The sequence below is a fragment of the Camellia sinensis genome, chromosome 15, assembly GCF_055761805.1.
Source record: "Camellia sinensis isolate YWXY chromosome 15, ASM5576180v1, whole genome shotgun sequence".
In the NCBI taxonomy this organism is placed as follows: domain Eukaryota; kingdom Viridiplantae; phylum Streptophyta; class Magnoliopsida; order Ericales; family Theaceae; genus Camellia; species Camellia sinensis.
Window position 1 is genome coordinate 128,777,747 of NC_138975.1, and position 22,734 is coordinate 128,800,480.

At 40.4% G+C, this 22,734-nt stretch overlaps 1 protein-coding gene across 1 annotated transcript; it reads right to left on the reverse strand.

Annotated features, from left to right (window-relative positions):
* Positions 1-381: 381 nt before the first annotated feature.
* LOC145813286 (uncharacterized) lies at positions 382-4,196 on the reverse strand. The gene is made up of 8 exons (XM_082908573.1): positions 3,951-4,196; positions 3,526-3,840; positions 3,100-3,388; positions 2,845-2,947; positions 2,568-2,748; positions 2,226-2,459; positions 1,465-2,102; positions 382-1,114 (listed from the first exon to the last, which is right to left on the reverse strand). The coding sequence occupies exons 1-8, from the start codon at positions 4,194-4,196 to the stop codon at positions 382-384; spliced, it is 2,739 nt and encodes a 912-aa protein (XP_082764699.1).
* Positions 4,197-22,734: the final 18,538 nt, after the last annotated feature.

The following is a 22,734-nucleotide window of genomic DNA, read 5'->3' on the forward strand; positions in this document are numbered from 1 at the left end:
CAAATGAGACCAGAACTTCTACACCAGAGGGTAGAACAGAAACACATGATCGACCGTTTCCACCTCAGCTTGGCAGAAGATACATAGAGTATTAGCACTTTCAGCAATAGCCCCAATTCTTTGGAGGAATGATGATGTTTTAAGCCTACCTCGCCAAGCCAACCAGCAGATAAATTGCATTTTTGGAGGGGCTAAACTAACCTAAACCCCTGTTGGGACTACCAGACCGGGCCCTCTATTTGCAACCCACCACCTCCATATAGAGGCTACTGTGAACCTCCCAGAACTCTCTGCTAACTAGGTACAATAATCTTCTAAACCGTATCTGAGGCATGGGGATGATGCCAGCAAACCTAATAACCTCTGCAATTCCTCTTCCTCTTAGGCTAGTAAATTTCTTCTAAATTGAAGCTGCCACCCTCCAGAGGCCCCAGACTTTGCCTTCATCTGCTGCACAGAATCCTCATTCTCGATGGATAAACTAAACCATTTGGGGAACTCCTCCCTGAGACTTCTGTTAACTAACCATGCTTCGATCCAGAACTTTGTTCTCCTCCCATTGCCAACTCTGATCTTGACCTGATCACTAAAGAATTCACCTAGGTGCTGGTTAGTCGCAGTCAGCTGTGTGATATCCTTCCAAACAACTGAGACCCCTGCTGGGTAATTCATTGAAGGAAACCAACCCCCTCCAATTCTACCATACCTGGAGCATACCACAGACTTCCACAAGGCTTTGTCCTCATAGCTATACTTCCACCACCACTTTAAAAACAGACAGACATTAACTTCACCTAAGTCCCTCACACCCAATCCACCTTGGTTCTTATTATTGGTGACCTCTCTCCATTTCACTAGATGCACCTTCCTACTAGAATCAGACCCTTCCCACAGAAAATTGGCCTGTAGTTTAGATATAGTTTTGACAACCCCTTTAGGCATCTTGAAAAAAGAAAGAAAATAGGTTGGAAGATTGGATAGAGCAGATTTGATAGGAGTCAATCTCCTAGCAAAAGACATCAACTTCCTCTTCCAAGAAGAAAGATTCTTTTGGATCTTATCCACAACTAGAGACAAGTGCTCCTCCTCCTGGGATTGGTTCCTAAGGGTAAGCCTAAGAAATTAAAGGGTAACTTCTTGGAAAGACAATTCAACGCTTTAGCAAAAACCTTAGTTTGTTCCTCTTGGATGCCTACACCACAAACAATACTCTTATGATAATTGATCCTCAGTCCAGATAACACCTCAAAGCACCTCAGAACCCTTTTTATAGTCATAACTTCCTCCAACTCACCTTCACAAAAAATGATAGTGTCGTCTGCAAATTGAAGGTGTGAGATGCCCAACTATTCAGAGCCTACTGAAGCACCCTTAATCAAGCCCTTCTCTAAGGCCCTAGACAATAAAAGATTTAGACCTTTGGCAGCCACTAAGAATAAAAAAGGAGATAATAGGTCTCCTTGCCTTAGCCCCTTTTGAGGAACGAACTCTTTTGTGAGAGCACCATTGACCAATATAGACACCTTGGCTGATATGATGCAAGTCTTTATCCACCTAATCCACCTTGTTCCAAAACCAAGATTCCCCAACATTGACAGCAAAAAGACCCAATTTAATGCGTCATAAGCTTTCTCAAAATCCAATTTCAAGATAATACCCCTCTTCTTAGCTTTGTGCCACCCATCGACAACTTCATTAGCAATCATCACTCCATCTAGAATGTGCCTACCACTGACAAATGCTGACTGCACCTCATTAATCACAGCTGGAAGCACCTCCTTCATTCTTCTAGACAAAATCTTGTATATGGAGCTAACCAAACTAATAGGCCTATAATCACCCAATCCTAAGGGATTATCCTTCTTTGGAATAAGCACAATGAAGGAGCTGTTGATCCCACTTGACAATTTAGCATTTGTGTGAAATTCTTGAATCATTGGTATAATCTCACTCTTCATAACAGGCCAACACTTTTTAATGCATTCAAGATTAAAGTCGTCTGGACCAGGGGCTTTACAACCATCACAATCTTTAATAGCTGCCCAAATCTTATCTGCAGAGAACTTCTCTTCCAACTTGGCTGCTGCCTCTGGGCTAATAACCTTAAAAGGACCCAAAATCTTTGGCCTCACAGTCCAAGACTCTGAAAACTGGTGCTTGAAATGCCTAACCACGGCTTGTTTAATCTGAATAGGATCCTCAAAGGTCACCCCCTACACACAAACTGAATCTATCATATTCTTTCTTTGCCTCTTGCTGGCCATAATGTGGAAAAACCTAGTGTTTTTATCCCCGTTACGGGCCCAAAGCATTCTGGACTTTTGTAGCCATAACCTCTCCTTATCCCTGCTCAATTTCCACATCAAACTTCTGGCTTCTCTGCGTTTCCTGAGTTCCACCTCAGCCAAAGTTGTAGATTCAGCCTTCAAATCCCATTCATGTACCTCCTTCTCGGCTGACTTCAAAAGATTATCAATATTACCAAACACCCCCTTATTCTACACTCTGAGGTGAGATTTCAATTCTTTCAATTTCCTCATTAACCTATACCTAGCCCAACCTGATACTTGAACATTCTCCCAAATCTGTTTAACTTTAGGCATAAAGTTAGGGTGTGAAAGCCAAAGATTTAGGAACTTAAAGGGTTTGGGACCCCAGTCCCTTGCATCCTCCATCAGCAGAATGGGGCAGTGGTCTGATATGGTTCTAGGAAGACCCCATAGCTTGAAGGAGAACTTCTCTAACCACCTTGAATCCAGAAGAAATCTATCAATTCTGGTCTACCTCTCCCCATCCGTTGCATTGCACTAGGTAAACTTCCTACTTAGCATAGGCAAATCTGACAACTCCAACATGTCAATAAATTCTATGAAATCCTTCATCCCCCTATCCCTACCCGTGTACCATTTCCTCTCACACAATAGCCTGATTTCATTGAAATCCCCACCTACACACCATGGATTTGAGTAATGTGGGTATACATTAACCAGACGCTCCCACAGTTGCCTCCTACACACAGTCTTATTCGGGCATATATATTGACAATAACACATTCAAAAGAAAAACTTGATGAACTAGAAAGTAAAATAAAATTCTTACCACAGCAACAATCCCTTAGCTTGAATATATCTGGCCTCCAGATGCACAATAAACCACCTGCACTACCATCTGAATCCACCTCCATAAAATCCATCTCCTCATAAGGCCAAATAGATTTCACAAAACAAGCATCCATAAAACTCCTATTTGTTTCTTGGAGCAATAGGACGTCCACACTCCTATCTTTCACCAGGTGCTTAATTTTTCTCCTTTTGTCTGGCCTACCCAACCCTCTAACATTCCAAGATAATAACTTCATGGAGAAACTGGTATTACACCCCCAAAACCCCTATCAACAAACAGTTAGGATCTATTTGTTCCAACCACACCTGCAAGCCTCTCCAAATCATTTACCTCCATTTCCACTATCTTGCTCACAACCTCTTATTCTTGACCATGGTAATTTAACCCTAGAGCTATCCCTACCTTCAGAGTTGCCTGAGCTTCTTCAACTAGATTTCTCTTCTTAATCCTTGAGAGACTCTGAGAGGAAGACAAAGAGGAGGCTACTGCAGCTGCTGTGGCTCTGAAAATAGCCCCTCTTTGGAATCCAAGGCTACCGACCACCCCTCTGTTTTTGCTCAGACCACCAGCTGCCCTTCTTTCCCTTTTTGAAGCGAAGCCTTTTTTCCATGTATGATGGGCTTGCTGGACTGCCAATTCCTTACCTTTTCTGCTTGCCCCATCCTTCTTCTCCGACTGCTCGGGTATAGCTGGGACCAAATTGGGTCTAATACTAGGCTGGACTTCGCAATCACCCAAGTATGAACCCACTATACTGTTGGGCTAGTAGGCTGAGGCCCAACACTCACCCCCTTCAGTAATACTTCCAAATTAATTTTGGACCTTACCTTCTCAGGCCCACTTCTTGCCCTTGGAAGTCCTGAAGTGCCATCTGACCCGTCAACATTTTGAATATTTTGAATATGGTTCATCATTGCCTTTTGTGAAGTGACTACCTGAAGTAGACCCCCCTTCTTAGAGCATGCACCTATTGAACCATTTCCCATACAGCTCTGCATATCAACTTCAGTTACTACCTTCTCTCCATCATTTCCCCTACCCAAGACCTCTGGGATAGCTAGCACTGTCTCCATCACCCTACTCACCCCTCTAGAGCCTCCTCTCATGTCTTCTACCCTTGCTGAATTAACCGGCTAAACACTCTCTCTACAACCTCCATTGCCGGACAATTAATCCACTTCTACTTTGTCTTTTGATTGAAGTTGAACATCATCATTCTCTTTACTGGAATTGGGGCTAGAACACAAACACCTTGGGAATTCCTCGCAGACTCTTACTGGTATGCGAATACCCTTACATTCCAGATAAACAGTCGTATTAATCAACTCCTTACACCTTATGAGCACACGAACTCTGCCTTGTTGAAAGGAATGAGGATTAATTATATCATCGTCGTATTGGACAGCCAGCCCCTAATGGCTGGCTATGCTTCGGAACGTTATAACACTCCAAAGGTTGAATGGAATGCCGAAGCAATATAGCCATATACACCTCTCTTGCTCTACAAATTGGGCTTCCCCCCATTCTTGAATTGAGTCACATCACTTCTGACTCCATTTCTCCAACTGAACCTTCCCTTCCTTCATTTGCCGAACTGAGTTGAAAGTTAGCAACACGATTCTGCCACCACACTCCCTTGTAACCACATCCTTCATCCCTCTGTTGTATAACTCAGCACTAAAATCCTTGAAGGCTAAAAAGCTACTCATTTTTACTAATAAGCTTTCGTAAAGCCACCCATTTCCTTCCTCATGAGCCTTAATGATCACCTTCTCGTCTTCACGTAATCCTTCACCTATTAATGCCTCTGCAAAAGACTTTCTTACCCCCTGGCTATACCCCTGCTACAAATGGCTCCACTGCCTTACCCTTGTCCGGAGCTCACCTCTGCCTAGCCCCCTATGATCCTTTGAATCAAGACTTTGGCTCTTGTGATACTCCGCTCTTTTCACCTTCAAGGCCTTGTTGTCGCACCACAGTCTGTCTGCCTTCTTGATTGCTATCTCTGTAGCAACTTCACAATCATATCTTACAAAACCAAACCTAGATCTTGTTGTTTGCTTTCTCTTCCCTAGAATGAACACATCCTTTACTATGCCAAACTTACGAAATAGATCAAATAGACCTTTAGGATCTAAGGATTCTTGGATATTATCCACGAAAATGGTGATCAGCCCTGCCTCCTTGCGTAATCCTCTCTGCCAGCCCACCTTTCTCTTGTAGATCACTGGGTTCCATCCACCTCTCTCCATCATCTTCGCTTCTTGCTGTGGATGTCAACTTATTCACTGAAACTATTTATTTTACAGACGCCAGTGAGACACTCGAGCTAAGGCAAATTCCTTATTCATCATTTTCATTTCAAATCGCATAAAAGTGCACAGAACACTCACATGAAGTGCCTAATCACATAGACTTCTTGGTTTTCATTGTTATCGAAACTGAACTCCTAAAGCATATATGTTCATGCAGAAATGTAACGCAGCCAAGTGTAATAACTGATTCAACGGGAAGATTAATGAAATATGACCTTTTGATGAGGTAGGTCTTGGTCACCGTGTTGCTAAGAGGGCTTGCAATACCTAGTGGGGGTAGGGGTGAGTTTGGATCGATCATTCATGCTCGTTTCAGAGTACACTAGGAATAAGATTCAAAAGTATTGGTTCAAAGGCCTTAATGGTGGTACCTCGGAGATTCTTATAAACCTTCCTGAAAATCCAACTAAAATCAAAAGGAACATATTTGGAGATTTTTGGGTTCTAGTTGATAAGTGTTCAGCTCTAGCAGACCCAACTACACCTGCTACATCTTCAGCTCCAGCTACACCTGTTACATCTCCAGCTCTAGCTACACCTATTACCGTTGGAAAATTTGGTTTATTAGGCTTATTTTGGGCCAACTTTGAGCTCAAAATGAAGTGGGCCCCAAACGTCTTTTGGGGTGGGTCCGAAGAGGTGATGTGTTCCTTGCCGCATGGTAAGTCACACGGTGAAGACGGTTTGTCAAAACCATTTATGAGTGAATGGAAATTTGACGTCGTTTTTTGGGTTCGTGGAATAGATGGTTAAAGAAGTAAATGTGGGTTTCTTTGAAATGGGTTGTCCCACATTGAAACTTTAATAGAGCTTTTATGTGTATATAAGCTCTAGCCTATAACACTTGGGTTGGGCCCCAAGGGGCACCCCAAGTTTGTAGAAGGGAGGAGTTATGGACAAAGTGAACCATAGCCCAAACCACCACACGCGCGCGCATCGCTGCCGTGCCTTGCGCGGGTGTGGGTCGGGTCAGTTCTTGTATTAATTTTTTGGACAAAATTCTTTTGAATTTTTCTAAAAAATTACTTGCAGAAAAATTTAATTAAATTCAAGTTTGAATTTAATTTATGTCATAAATTCTTTCCTTATTTGGTCCATGTCAAAACAGGTTCAAATCCATAACAGATTCAGTTTTGAGCAGTTTCTGAATAGGTGAATAATTGCAGCAGTTATCTGTTGGAATAGTGCCGAATCTGTTTGAAATTCAAACTATACCTGTATAGTTTGAAAATGCACCTGTACAGGTTGTCTTCATACCTGTTCGGGTAGCTTTTTATTGCCTATAAATACCAACATTCCTGTCAAGCCCCGAACCCGCCCCTAGAAGTTTGGGCATGACCACTTCAGAAACAGACACTTAACCTGGTATATATATATATATATAGATCATATGGGGCCTTGACGGAAGCACAAAACATACAAGAATACAATATTAAGCAAATCCCATTGAGCTATTTCTAACATGCCAGGATCTCATACATTATATGCACCATAAGAGGTTGATAGAATCCAAACAAAAATATTTCTTGACAGTACATATATACAAACACATATACAGACCCAGCCCTGTAGTCGGGCATGTAACAAAAACTATTGGAGTTATATACAATCAACCTTGGAAGGGTAGCCAAGAAATAAGCCAATTATCTTAGTAGACTTCACAAAATGGGTGGCCTTGTGAGTGCTTGGACACACGAAGGTTGTCAAAAGGAACCGGGCATCATAGGTTAGGATTGACCACCTGGTTGGTTGCCTACAGAAACAGACATAACAGAGAGTGAGCCGGGCTCAGTGAATAGTAATACATAATGAAGCAATGCTCAACTTGAAACATGACATATATCAATATGTGCGTAAATGCAGAGGTTACAAAGTTAGCCTGGTTCTGTATTCATCTTATAACGGCCTTAGGCCCAATCTTGAACATAAGAGCTTGATATATCACATTCTTAATTCATAACGGCTTAAAGCCCTTAAACATGGTGGCATATTGCCCTTGAACATAGTGGCACAAGGCCCTTAAACATGGTGGCATATTGCCCTTGAACATAGTGGCACAAGGCCCTTAAACATGGTGGCACAAGGCCCTTGTAAGTATACTTATGCGAACTCAAGAGGTGTCTCACACGGATTCTAGAGGTGGCTCACGTCGTAGCACTTAGTTCCGTGTAGCACTTTGTTTCATATCGTAATAGCTTTGATTGAGTGGCCGTAGGCCCAGAGTCTTATAGAATAAAGGTATTTTATCTTTTCCATTCCTTTCTTTTACATACTTGGAACATGCTTGAACATTACCATACATACATGAATCATATATACTTGAAACATTAATTTTAGTTGCGTACTTGAGACATTATCATAGCCGTGTAAACGAAATGCTAACGGAAATCATTAGCCATATGTAAAGAAGATAATAATACTACTACTCACAGTGTTGTGATGATGTGCTTGTTCCCCCCGGAGTGTGCCCTGCACACATTCAACCTTTACAATTTAGTTCCCTTTCCATATCAGATTACTTTCTGTTTCGCTTCATTTCGAAGGAATTAATACATATTAAAAGGCATCAAATACATGTTTCGACCACATTAGAGGGTTCCACACGCAAAACGGAGCAAACAGTATTTTCCAGCATGAGCCGCATGTGCGGCTGTGAGCCCCGCACGTGCGGCAGTTGGCCCCGCACGTGCCTTTTTAGCAGAACAAAAGCCCCAAAATTTGCCCTTCTCCCGCACGTGAGGCCACAACCCCCGCACGTGCGGCAGCACTTCCCGCACGTGCGGCCATGACTCCCGCACGTGCGGCGATTCAGCACTTCCAGTCCGAAATTTGCTAAAAAATTCCATTCTTTTAGGAGTGTGTTCAAGACCCTAAAATAGTTCTTTTCATTACTAAATCATGGTTCAAAAAACATGAAATTCAATGTACAAAATACAACATTCTCTAGCTTGAATTAAATCCATGCACACAACTCAATTCAATGGACCAAAAGTTGAAATTCACAAACACTCTTCCATATCTTGAGGTTCTTAGCTTCTCATGCACATGACATAACATGGATACACAAAATCATGTTCTACACTCAAGTTCAAAGTAAGAAGATAGAGTATAACTTCTCCATGTTCAATTTTAATTGAATCAAACAACCAAGGAATATGGAATCATCATTCCAACCCCTAAGTGACATGATCAAGAGGGTATTTCACACATCCTAAGAAGAAGAGTTATGGGAGTCAATTGGGATAGTCTTATACATACCTTGTACTTAATCTTCCACAATTTCCCAACCTTTTTGATGATCTCCTCCCTTTACCTTTCAATTCTCTCACTCCTCATCTTCCCTTAGGAGAAATATGATTCCTAAGTCTTATGAGTCATAAGACTCTTATAAGCATGTATACTTATATAGAAAGCTTGAATAGGGACAAAAATGAATCGTTTAAGCATTCCCAAATTGAAATTTCACAGAAGTGCTTAATATGACTTAAAAATTATGCTGATTATATATGTGAAATCAATTCCAGATAATTAAGCCTCTAAGGCTTCCAATTTCTAATCTAAACATTCTCATGTAACAGATACTTTTCTTATTGAACAGATAGACATCTTTAATCATATGGCTGGCTTACTTAATTTAATTTTCCATAGGATTCCATAGTAAGCTTTCAAAATCACAAAATAGGATCCGAAAATACAACAAAGAACATGTACGAGGGTCGGGTTATTACAATTCCAGCAGTGGTTAGGGATCCGAAAATCAGTCTGGAAATTGTCTCATTTGCTATCCACTTTGCTCTAGTGCATATATTTTTAATATATAGTTTTAGGAAAAAAAAAAGAGGGTATAGAACACAGGTTTGGTTCACCGTACAAATTTGTTTGGTGTGCTACAACAATTTTGTGAAGATCATTGTATCCTGGGAGATAGACGCCACTCAACCGTAAGCACCGTAGCGTGGCGAATCTGTCTTAAGGATAGAGTGTCACACACTCGACTTGGTCTTTTATTTTTAATTCGGTTCGATAAATAAATTCGGTATGTTATTTATTTATTTTGTTTGATTTAGTTTCAATTTATTTTATTTACACAGAAGATTGTTCCAACAATCTTATGACAGATTCGAATTATTCTGTTTACAGAAATTTTCGTTTGTTTCCTTTTCTATTTCTTCTTTTAAGAAAATTATTTTCTGTGGATTTACAAAATAATATTTTGGTTGGAAAAACAAATAATGATTATATGCTATTTGACAGATAGAAGTAATATACTGTCTATTTTCTTTGACAACTAGTAGTAATTATACTGGTATCATTAACAATTCAGAATATATTTTTGTGAAGTTTTTTGAGAAATTAATTTTGGTTTTTAGAAATTATTTTCTGAGTTTTCTTTAATTAAAAAATTATGTTTTAGTTTTTTTTTAATTATTGAAGTGAAACAGAATTTAATTTTCTGTGTGGAATTAATTTGGTTAAATAAAATTTTATTTTATTTCCAAATTAATTGAAAAATAAAAGTTACATTTTTGTTTCTTTTATTTTTACAAAATTTAATTCTGTGAATTTGGATTAATTTTCTGTGTAGTATAAATTCTAATTATAATTTTGTTTATAATTTAGAATTCATGGCTACTGAAACAAATGCTTAAACAAGTACTACTGTGGTGGTTGCAATTGCACCAACCCTTCTCCTGTGGTGATAGTACCGGTAAATCACGGTGAAAAGCCAGAGAAGTTCTCAGGAACTTATTTTAAAAGATGGCAGCAGAAAATGTTATTTTATCTTACAACTCTGAACCTGGCTCGTTTTCTCTGTGAGGATGCTCCTATTTTGAAAGAGGATGAAACTGACTGGCAAGTGGTTGCTGCAGTTGATGCCTGGAAACATGCCGATTTCCTTTGCTGGAACTACATCTTGAACGGACTTGGCAACACATTATACAACATCTACAGTCCAATCAAGACAGCAAAGGAACTTTGGGAGTCGTTGGAGAAAAAGTACAAAACGGAAGATGCCGGCTCAAAGAAATTTGTGGTTGGCAAATTCCTGGACTTTGTAATGGTTGATTCTAAAACTGTGATCAGCTAAGTTCAAGATCTCCAACTCATTCTGCATGACATTTACGCAGAAGGCATGTTTCTCAGTGAATCCTTCCAAGTTGCAGCCTTAATTGAGAAATTACCACAAGGCTGGAAGGAATTCAAGAACTACCTCAAACACAAGCGCAAAGAAATGTCTTTGGAAAAATTAATTGTGCGTTTGAGGATTGAGGAGGATAATCGGAATTCTGAAAAGCGGGCTGGTAAGCATCCTATGGAGTCCAAGGCAAATGTAGTGGAACATGCTTCAAAAACCAAGAAACGAAAGTCTTCTGGAGAATGTTCATCACAAGGCTCTAAAGGGGGAGAAAATAAAAAGTACAAGTTTAATGGCAAGTGTTACATTTGTGACAAAGAGGGACATCGGGCCAAAGATTGCTGTAGCAAAGACAAAAGTAAAAGAAGAACAAGCAAGAAGCCTGCTCAAGCCCATATGACCGAAGTGGACAATATTTTCAATGGTGTAGATGACATTTGGTGGGGCGTTCTGAACAGTAGGTGCCTGCTCAGGTAACAGAGCCCCTGCCGGAGGAGGGATTTGGTGTGAAGCAGACGCTGTATTCTGTTGTTGCAGTCTGGTAATCAGCTCAGCCTGCTGGGCCATGACTACGGCCTGCTGTTAGGAGAATTCCGCTTGACGGGCGGCATCGTCATGCATTTGCTTCATACTCTCCTGCATCTGGCGCATTAAGGCCTCCATCCCTGTTGTATTTTGCTGCTCCATTCGACTGACTGGTATGTCTACTCTTATAGCACTAATCAGGACTTCACCTCTGTTGTCCTCTGACAGGGTAACCCACTGCTCTGACAACCTCTGTTCTGACACACTGCGCCTTTTCGGCTTCCTTCTGGTAACAGGGGGTAGAGAATGGAACACTGGCTGTCCGTCGATTAGATCCTCAGATCGATGGAGTCGACGACCTCGTGTCCAATGTGCTTGGGGAATGCCTGCTGGGTTGGAAGCAATCGTGCTAAAACTGACCTAGCAAAAGATAAATAAAGCGAAATGGAAATAAATAAACAGATAAACGGACAGCATAACAGCTTAACATAGAATGCATGACACACAGTCGGGCATAATCAACACACAGTCAATAAGCTGAACAACACACTGTCCTCAAACACTGATTATTATCCCTGTATCACTGTCCCCTAAAACAGAATCTGATATCCGCAGATAACTAATTCTCAAATACTGGCTGATGCCCGCAGGCCTGATACCCATAATACCGAACTGATGCCCGCAGGCCTGATGCTGACAATACTGAACTGATGCCCGCAGGCTTGATACTTGAACTCATATACTGATCTGATGCCCGCAGGCTTGATACTGACAATACTGAACTGAAGCCCGCAGGCTTGATACCCAAACTCATATACTGATACATGCATTCCTGTAGAGACGCACTCTAAAGCACATAACAGATAAGTGAGAGCCAAAACACCCCTATGTTGGGGTAGGGTTTCCCTGTCCTATTGTGTCAGGAGCTAGGGTTTCACTACGCACACAGCGGTTTCAAACAACCTATAAACGGGTAAGCAACCTGTCCTAGTTTGGAATGGTCACTATGGATCCGAATATGCACTAGGTCGAATGGTCAAAGAGGGTGCCCCGGTAAAACCGGGGTTTGTGTTCCCATACTGGCAGAGCCCACAACCGGTCAGCCTTATGGTCATGCCTTGACAAGACAAGCCTCCGGCAAACCGTTCAGGAATAGCAGATGGCAAACACGGTGTCCTAGGCGCACCAATGCAAATGCAATGCAAAGAAACACACAAGTGTAGTCAAAAACAGATATCACGAGTTCGAGTCAAGCTCTCTAAATCCCCAGCAGAGTCGCCAGAAACTGTAGACAGGCCCGTGGGCCTCATGCTACAGTTCGGACTCGATTTGTAGTCACGGTTCTTAATCTGAACCAAAGAGTCCAAATCCGGCAAATCGTTTTGAGAAAACTGATTTTTTGAAAGAAGTGCCAAACATGGACTGCTTTGCCAGATACAGAGTCGCCACCTAAATATTTTATTTTGGGAAATTTAGGAAACCCTGACTCGGTGCCAAAAGGCCACGTGTCTGTCATCACCAAAGTTGCCTCGGCTCGGGAACTTGGGTACGATTGGGGAAGGTCACTTCGTGAGCACCCCCGCTCGCCCGGTCATAGACCGGCCTCTACTAACCATGATATCTATTTTTGAAAACATTGTGTGTTCTTATTCCGGTTATTAGCCTAGGTTACTATGTGATGCTCACAGCATATAAGTATAGACTGGATCGCCTGAATTGGAACGAAACATTTCATGTTTGTTTTTGAAAGAGGTTTTGCTACCCGCAGGTAGGCTTGAAACATTCGATGATTTATTCCAATTCAGATAACCCAACCTTCACCCACAGGCATTCAGGCAGTTATATCAGATAAGCACATAGCCTCATGGTAAGCATGCTATTCATGGCAGTCACTCACACGCATGCAAGGATGCTAAAGCATAAAACTTACCGGGTACTCCAAGCCAAAATAGAAACTTCATTAGAAATCATGCATGATCCTAATTATACAGAAATGCCTAATGCAACGCATGCAAAATGCAACTATAGCAGGCTCGGCTATTCTAAACATGGTATATGGAGTGCTACAACTATCATGTATTCAATTTGGAATTGAAAGTACAATGCAGTTAGTATGATGCTCCGAGCCCGGTGCATGCGATACAGATGAATGATGCAAACATGCTGTCATACTGTATGCTAATTTAAATATGCCCTAATCTAACCATCATAAGCGGATAAATAAAAGAGAAGAAAGACGTGGGGTTGGAAGACATACAACACACTCACGCACACTTATTACAGTTGTGCCCTCGCGCAGAGGGTCCGAATAAATAATACAGTCCAAATATTACAGTCCCGAATAAAAGAATATTACAGTCCAAAATATTACAAAATCCTAATTAATTAATGAATTAACTAAGAAAGCAAATAAAACTGGCGTGCAAGCCAGGGACTGCCTTGCTTCTGATGGATGATGTATGCCTGGGCTGCCTTGCGCGGAAATCCACTGGGATGCCCCAATTAGCCTCTGTTTAGCAGTTATTCTTGGAAAGCGTGCCAGACTCCGAAAAGTTGCTGATTCTTCATTTTGCTACAACAGAGAACAGGAAAGGGGCATAGCAATGTATTTTCACAAATATATGCATGCCTCGATCCTCGTGCCACCAATCACGCATACCGAGGCATGATGGCCGAGGAGTCGAATTGCACAATTCAATATAGGATGAATGCACATGAAAACACAGCTAAAACCTAACTCCATCATGGATAATCCGGAGTGTCGGTGACTGGGGAATGGAGACGCGTTTCGTCACTTGGAGTACGAAACGCACCTCGTTTCCTGTGCCCGGGCTAACTCCTATTCCGAACACAATGCAATATGCATGGCAGGTATGAAGTGCAACTAAGATACAATCCTAACATACACAATGCTGTGAAAATGAGATGTCTCGAAATGCGTGCACACGGGCACGCAAATCGAGAAAAATGACATTATGTGATCTAAGAAACAACCTAGAATGCACTATGCTGTAAAAATGAGATGTCTCGAAATGCGTGCACACGGGCACGCAAATCAAGAAAATGACATACGCAATGCAAATGACATGGAAATATGATATTGGCTTACACTAACATGAGAGAGCCTCAGCCACACTCACATAGGATGCCGATGGATGAAAATGAAGTGCCTCGAAATGCGTGCACACGGGTACGCAAACCGAGGCAATGGTATATGCAATGCAAATGCATGAAAAATGCAACATGGACTTATACTAACATGAGAGAGCCTCAGCCACACTCACATAAGAGGCCGGTGAATGAAAATGAGGTGCCTCGAAATGCGTGCACACGGGCACGCAAACCGAGGCAATGGCGGAATGCGATGAAATGACATGGAAATGATATGCAATCATTCTAATGGAATTTCAGCAGTAAAATATGGGGGAAAACAGTCCCGAAATGAGGCGAAATGATATGAAATGCATGGAATTGTCCCGAAATGCGAGTTTAGGCACCCGAAATGACCTATAGCTATGCTAAACATGCACAATATGGACATGCAATGCAAAGACAGAAGCTAGACAGTCCCAAAAAAGGCACTTTCACAGTTATAAACATGGCCAAACAGCAAGCATAGGTATGGCAAAAATAGCATGCAAGAATGGGGGCCAAAAGAGGGGTAATGAGGCAAGTGATATAAGCAAAGCCCAAACTGAAAAATTTCCTTATACAACACTGAAGAGGGACCAAAAATATGAATATTTACAGTATATGTCAGCCTCAAAATCAGTATACAAATATGCTAAAAATGTGATGCAAAATAAGGCTCAAAAGGTGCTATAACATGAAGTATACAAAATAATCACCAAACAGAAAAAAAATGTTAATGAAACATGAAGTATAGGCCAAAAAAATGCCACTTTCAGTTCGGACCAAGGTCCAAAAACAGAAGCAAAGGGGGCTGCCAATTTATGCAAAAATGGGGCCAAATAAGGGATATAACCACAAGTGACACATGGAGGCACCAAACAATGTTGAGCCCTTCTTCAATGTTGAAGAGGGGCTCAAAATAAGCCTAATATCAGTTTACAACATGCTCGAAAACAAATTTCTCATGGGCCAAAAATAGCATGCAAGATTATGACATATAAGAGGATCAATGAAGCAAGTGTATCATGGAGGGCTCAAACAGGGTTGAGCCCTTGATGAAAAGTGAAGATGAGCTCAAAAGAGGGCCCTTTTCAGTTAGGGCCGGAGCTTGAAACAAAAATCATAGGGGGCTTACCAATGGATCAAGAAAAAGGGTCAAAGTGAAGAAAATGTTACTCACCCTTGAAGACTAAGACTTTTGTTGCTTCTTGGACCAATTTGCAGCTTATTTTGCCTTTGAGAAACCTTCCTTGTTGCTGGAAATGAGGTGGTGGTGGTAGAGCTTGGTGGTGTAGAAGAAATGGTGATTAAGGACTTAAGGTTTTTTAAAGAAATGAGAGGTATAAAGATGGAGTTGTGTATGGAGGTTTGAAGAAGAGTTTTTCTAACCCCAAAATACTACAAGGCTTGCTTGCTATATAGGCCAACAAGGGGGTGTAAAGGTGGGGGAAAAGGAGAGTAATATTCCCCCACAAAATATCCCCCGGATAAAGATCTTTTCTGGGGGATAAAGCTCCACAGCTGTAAAGTGCACAGTGCAAGGAATACGGCCGGCCTGTTACTTTTGCTGCAGGTGGCCGACCGGCCACACCCCCTAGCCGGCCGGCTAGGGGTCAAAAGGGTCAATCAGATTTTCTGGCCGGCCACCAACTGATGGTGTTCTCCTTCATGTGTACAACACAACCCTGTGGTTAAAAGTCCAAGAAAGTGGGTCCAGGGGGTTCAACAATAGCTCTGAAAGAGGGGGTCAAAAGGGTCAAATTGAATTACTGGCCGGCCACCAACTTTTAGGGTCCTCTTATGTGTGTACATCACAAATATGTGGTTCAAAGTTTGAGAAAATGGGTCCAAGGGGTTCAACATTAGCCCAGAAGTGTGAAAAACGGGCGCCGGAGGGCGTCGGAGGATGTATAACTGGTTGCTGCAACAATTACTGGCCTCCCACCCTTCAGTGACCTCCCTGGTGATAAAACAGAGGTACCTGCCAAAAATGAACGAAAACCGTTGCAAAACGAATGCTCGGGGAGTCCCGAAAATGGGCTGTTAAGCACCGAAAGTGGCATTCAGCCACGAAGTGGGTTTCTCAGACCCCAGTGTCCCTCAAAAGGGAGCAAATAGGAAGTATGCCAAAAATTAGAGCAATAGGAGATGGTTAAGCGGTCCCGAACCGAGGCACACGGCCTGACGGCTCCGAAAATCGGAAACCGGACTCCGAAATGGGAAAAATGGCCTACGGCCACCAAACGTAGCCTACGGACATCGAGAGATGGTCTACGGGACCTCTCCCTCCCCTCAGGAAAAGAAACAGAGAAAATCAAGTCTGGTTCGCAAACTAAGACAAGGCACAGAAGAGGGTTCGGAAGTCCGGAGGCAGGGCTCACGGCCGCGACTCTAAAACTTCTGAACGAGCACATTATGCAACATCACCAAGCGCTCAATCGGTGACGTCTGAGTCTTAAGGTCGGTCAAAAATGGGGTGTCTACAGTGCTACTCGCCATATCTGTGCCGACAAAAAGATGTTCACATCTTATTCTACAGTGGACAACGGTGAACAACTTTTTATGGGTAACTCCTTAACTTCCAAAGTTGAAGGACAAGGAAAGATTGTATTTAAGATGACATCAAGAAAGGAACTCACTCTCAATAATGTGCTGCATGTACCGGACATTCGCAAGAATTTTGTTTCCGGATCTTTGTTGATTAAGAATGGGTTTAGGCTAGTATTTGAGAGTGATAAATTTGTACTTACTAAGAATAGGATGTATGTAGAAAAATGTTACATGTCTGATGGCCTTTTCAAGTTAAATGTAATGACTGTTGTGCCCTCAGTTATTAATAAAAATACATTTTCTTCTTACTTGCTTGAGTCTTCAAATTTATGGCATGGTAGATTAGGACATGTTAATTATGGATCTTTGAGTAGATTAATTAATATGGAATGTTTACCTAAATTTGACATTGATTCAAGATGACTATACTAGATATAGTTATGTTTATTTAATTCGAACCAAGGATGAAGTTTTGGAAACTTTCATTCAATATAAGAATGAAGTTGAAAATCAACTTGGTAAGAAAATCAAGAAACTAAGAAGTGATAGAGGTGGTGAATATGAATCACCTTTTGGTGAGTTTTGTAAAGAACATGGAATAATTCATCACACCACCACTCCTTACTCACCTCAACAAAATGGAATTGTTGAAAGGAAAAATAAGACTTTAAAAGAAATGATGAATGCCATGTTAATAAGTTCTGGATTACCTCAGAACTTGCAGGGGGAAGCAATACTTTCTGCTAATTATATTTTAAATAAAGTACCCCGAAAGAAAGTGAATCAAACACCTTATGAATTGTAACATGGAATAGTACCATCCTACAAATACTTAAAAGTGTGGGGGTGTTTGGCTAAAGTGGCTATTCCTAGTCCTAAAAAGACTAAGATAGGTCCTAAGACTATTGATTGCATTTTCATTGGTTATGCTAAGAATAGTAGTGCATATCGGTTTTTGATTCACAAATCAGAACATACCAAAATGCATGTAAATACTATTATGGAGTCTTGGAATGCATCATTCTTTGAACATGTATTTCCAAATAAGATTGGACAAGAGACTAGTAGTAATAAAAGATCTCATGATGCTATTACTAGTCAGGATTAAGAACATGAACATGATTAAGAGCAAGAGCTAGATCAAAATGAAGAAGAGGAACTTAGGCGTAGTAAATGTGCTAGAACCTCAAAATCTTTTGGTCTAGATTTTCTAACATATTTGTCAGAAAATAAGCCTTTAACTTTTATGTCTAGTCCTGAGGCTCCTTTATGGAAAGAAGCTGTCAATAGTGAAGTTGAATCCATCTTGCAAAATCACACTTGGGAATTGGTGGATTTGCCACCAGGTTGTAAACCTCTTGGGTACAAGTGGATTTTCAAAAGAAAATTGAAAGCAGATGGATCAATTGACAAATACAAGGCAAGACTTGTGGTCAATGGTTTTAGACAAAAAGAAGGTCTTGATTACTTTGACACATACTCACCAGTTACTAGAATAACATCCATTAGAATGCTAATTGCCATTGCATCTCTATACAATCTAGAAATTCATCAAATGGATGTGAAAACCGCTTTCTTAAATGATGAGTTAGATGAAGAAATTTACATGGAACAACTAGAAGGGTTTTCTGTTCTAGGAAAAGAAAAGAAAGTGTGTAAATTGGTTAAATTATTATATGGTTTAAAACAAGCATCAAAGCAATGGCATGAGAAATTTGACAAGGCAATGATGTCAAATGGATTTAAAATTAATGAGTGTGACAAATGTGTTTACATTAAAAACACAGACAAAGGTTATGTCATTGTATGTCTATATGTAGATGATATGCTCATCATAGGTAGTAATAATGATATGATTAAAACTACCAAGAAAATTTTAAATAAACATTTTGACATGAAAGACATGGGCATTGCAGATGTAATTCTTGGTATGAAAATTACCAAAACATCAGAAGGATATGCTTTGTCACAATCTCATTACATTGAGAAAATACTTGACAAATTCAGCAAAGATGATGATCATCTTGCTAGAACACCTGTAGATGTTAATTTGTATCTTTCTAAGAATGTACAGGAAAGTATTTCTCAATTAAAGTATGCCCAAATTATTGGAAGCTTAATGTACTTGATGAATTGCACTCGCCCGGATATAGCTTATGCAGTAAGTAAATTAAGTAGATGTATGAGTAACCCATGAGTAAAACACTGGCAAGCAATTATAAGGGTTCTTAGATATCTCCGATTTACTCGTAACATTGGACTTAATTATACTGGATATCCAGCAGTACTTGAAGGATACTGTGATGCAAATTAGATATCGGATACTAGAGACTCAAAGTCCACCAGTAGGTATGTCTTTACTCTTGGTGGGGCGACTGTATCTTGGAAATCTTCCAAACAGACTTGCATTTCTAGGTCTACTATGGAATCAGAATTCATAGCTTTAGATAAAGCAGGGGAAGAGGCAGAATGGCTTTGCACTTCCTTGAAGATATTCCAATATGGCCAAAATCAGTGCCTGCTATATGCATACATTGCGATAGTCAATCAGCAATAGGTAGAGCACAGAGTTATATGTATAACCATAAGTCTAGACACATTCGTCGTCGACATAATACCGTAAGACAACTACTCTCTAATGGAATTATTTCCATTGATTATGTGAAGTCTAAAGACAACATAGCGGATCCACTAACCAAAGGGTTAGCAAGAGAGCTAGTAGAGAATTCATTGAGGGAAATGGGACTTAAGCCTATTAAATAAGAGTTACCACAACGGCAACCCAACCTAGTTGATTGGAGATCCCATGATCTAGGCTCAAAGGGACAACCGAGTTGTGATTGACTCAGAAAGATCACTGGGGAGTCCAACTCCTACCCATTTCTATGATGAAATAGTGATGTCTGCAGCGGTTTAGGTTAAGTAATACTTTTAATGATTCTTATATCTAGGTAAACCTAGTGGAGTATGATAGGATACTCTTCATAAGAATCACCTATGTGAGTGTGAACTGGGCTGGTTCTATGAGATTTGTGAAGGGCTACAATTCTCTAGAGCACTCATGAAAGACCAAGTTGTTCAGGGCCAAAATGAACACAATAGTGAGAACCAAACTATGTCTGGGGATATACTGTGTGAGTTCTATTGTTTTGGTTTACGCAAACGGCTGAACAGTTCAAGACATCATGTTCACTGGTTAGCTAGTAAATCTGATAGTGTCTCATATGGGAAGGTTCAAAGCCAAAAGCTACCTATCCTTTGCAGAATATTTCCAATTTTTGTACTCTCTGAAATTAGATCATGTTGTTGCATTTTCTTTCCGTTAAATTTCATTCATGTGGGGGATTGTTGGAAAATTTGGTTTATTAGGCTTATTTTGGGCCAACTTTGAGCCCAAAATGAAGTGTGCCCCAAACGTCTTTTGGGGTGGATCCGAAGAGGTGATGTGTTCCTTGCCGCATGGTAAGTCACACGGTGAAGACGGTTCGTCAAAACCATTTATGAGTGAATGGGAATTTGACTTCGTTTTTCGGGTTCGTGGAATAGATGGTTAAAGAAGTAAATGTGGGTTTCTTTGAAATGGGTTGTCCCACATTGAAACTTTAAGAGAGCTTTTATGTGTATATAAGCTCTGGCCTACAATACTTGGGTTGGGCCCCAAGGGGCACCCCAAGTTTGTAGAAGGGAGGAGTTATGGACAAAGTGAACCTTAGCTTAAACCACCACACGCGCGCGCACCGCAGCCGGGCCGGGCTATGCCGTGTGCTGGTGTGAGTGTTGGGTCGGGTCGGTTCTTGTATTAATTTTTTGGACAAAATTCTTTTGAATTTTTCTAAAAAATTACTTGTGGGAAAATTTAATTAAATTCAAATTTGAATTTAATTTGTGTCCTAAATTCTCTCCTTATTTGGTCCATGTCAAAACAGGTTGAAATCCATAACAGATTTGGTTTTGAGTAGTTTCTGAATAGGTGAATAACTGCAGGAGTTATCTGTTGGAACAATGCCAAATCTGTTTAAAATTCAAACTATACCTGTACAGTTTGAAAATACACCTGTACAGGTTGTCTTCATACCTGTTCTATAATAACCCGACCCTCGTACATGATTCTGGTATCTCTTTGGTCCTCTATTCTGTGTTTTTGAATGCTTATTGTGAAATTCTGTGTGAAAGTACATTGAATTACATGAAACTTAGAAATATGGATTCCTATCTGTTGAATAAGGAAATTATCTGTCACAATAAACTATTTGAATCTGAAATTGGGCAACTTAGAGGCTTAATTTTCAAAAATTGATTTGATATTTGGAATCTGCATAATTTTTAAGCTCTAATGGGATTTTCTGTGAAATTTCAATTTAGGATGCTTAAACGATTAAATTTTGTCTTATTATAAACATAAATATCTATCCTAAACTCTAAGATGTCTTTGACTTGAGAGTATCTCTTGTGTGCAACCAAGAAGAGGGGAAAACGTGAGTGTTGGAGAGAAGCTCTCCAAGTGAAGAATTTGGGGAAATTTGTGAGGATTGTTTAGATTGAAGTCAAGGTATGGAAAATTTCTTGATGTAGTCTCTCTCTCTTGATCTTGGTTGGGGATTCTTTTTTTGTTTTGGAAGGTTATGGTAGATGTGTGGGTTTTAGGAGATGATTTATGTTGATAATCAAATTGAGTTATGAAGGGAAATCTATCCCTTATTTCCTTGAAATTTCATGAGATTATTCAATTATGTGTTTGAATTAGAAGCTTAGGTAGCTTTCTATGCATATGTTTATGTAAACCCAAAAATAAGGGAATTTTGGAAAGATTATGGTTGGTTTGAGTATGGATTTAGTGATTGAAAGTGTAAGGAGGGTTGTGATTGATTTGTTGTGTGATTTAGCACCTTAATTTGATGTTCGAACCATTTTGAGGCTTTATTTTGTGTTGTAAAAGATGGATTTTCGGTATGGAATTGAGCTGCCCCAATTCAGGGCTATGGCCGCTCAAGCGGGAAAATGACCCTCTCAGCAGTTTTTTCGAAATTACCCTGTCCGCTCGACCGGAGGAATTTCCGCTCGAGCGCAAAAATCGACCTTTCAGCATTTTTGTTAAAATTGTACAGTACGCTCGAGCGGCCAAATTGGCGCTCGAACGGGGAACTTATTTTCAGAAAGAAACTGTATTGGTTCAGTTTTGCGTGCTTGACTCTCTGGTATTTTTAGAATATTTTCTGATGATTTAAGATGGTTATAATTCATTTGAAGGGTAATAACACAGGGAATGATTCCTCAATGAGTTAAGAAGAAAGAGAACTAATTCACAAGTTATGGTTGTATGCAGGGCACATCCGGAAGGAACTAGCACGCCATCACAACGCTGTGAGTAATAGTACATTGAATGTACATTTATTTTCCGCTATATCTGTTAATAACATTTTGTTTTCCGTCAGTTACGATTTTAGCATATGTATTGATTGGAACTTAATGAAAATGAAATACTGAAAAGATATATGTACATATTTGTACATTCTGGGCCGAAAGGCTGTTCTGGGTCGAAAGGCTGTTCTGATTATTCTAGGCCAACGGCCGTTCTGCAAGTAAAACCATATCAGACTCACTTTTGAATCTCATTTTGTGAATGCATTGTTACGCATTGTTACTAAAGCTGGTTATTAAACTGCTTAAGTATTATTATTCACTGAGCTTGTCTCACTTTGTAATTTTGTCTGATTCTGTAGGAAACCAACTTGGAGGTCAGTTCTAGCATCGTTATCATCTATCTTTTGTCAACCTAAGGACAACCAGGCACTTGGAGAAGCCTTTTGCATGCTAGGGCAGTTTTGTCAGACCATGTCATTTTGTGCTAATGTTTTGTAGACCAAACTTGTTGTATCTAATATTTTGTTGTATGCCCAACCTCTGGGCTGGACTTGTAAATGTGTATATAACGTCATATCAGACACATGTCTA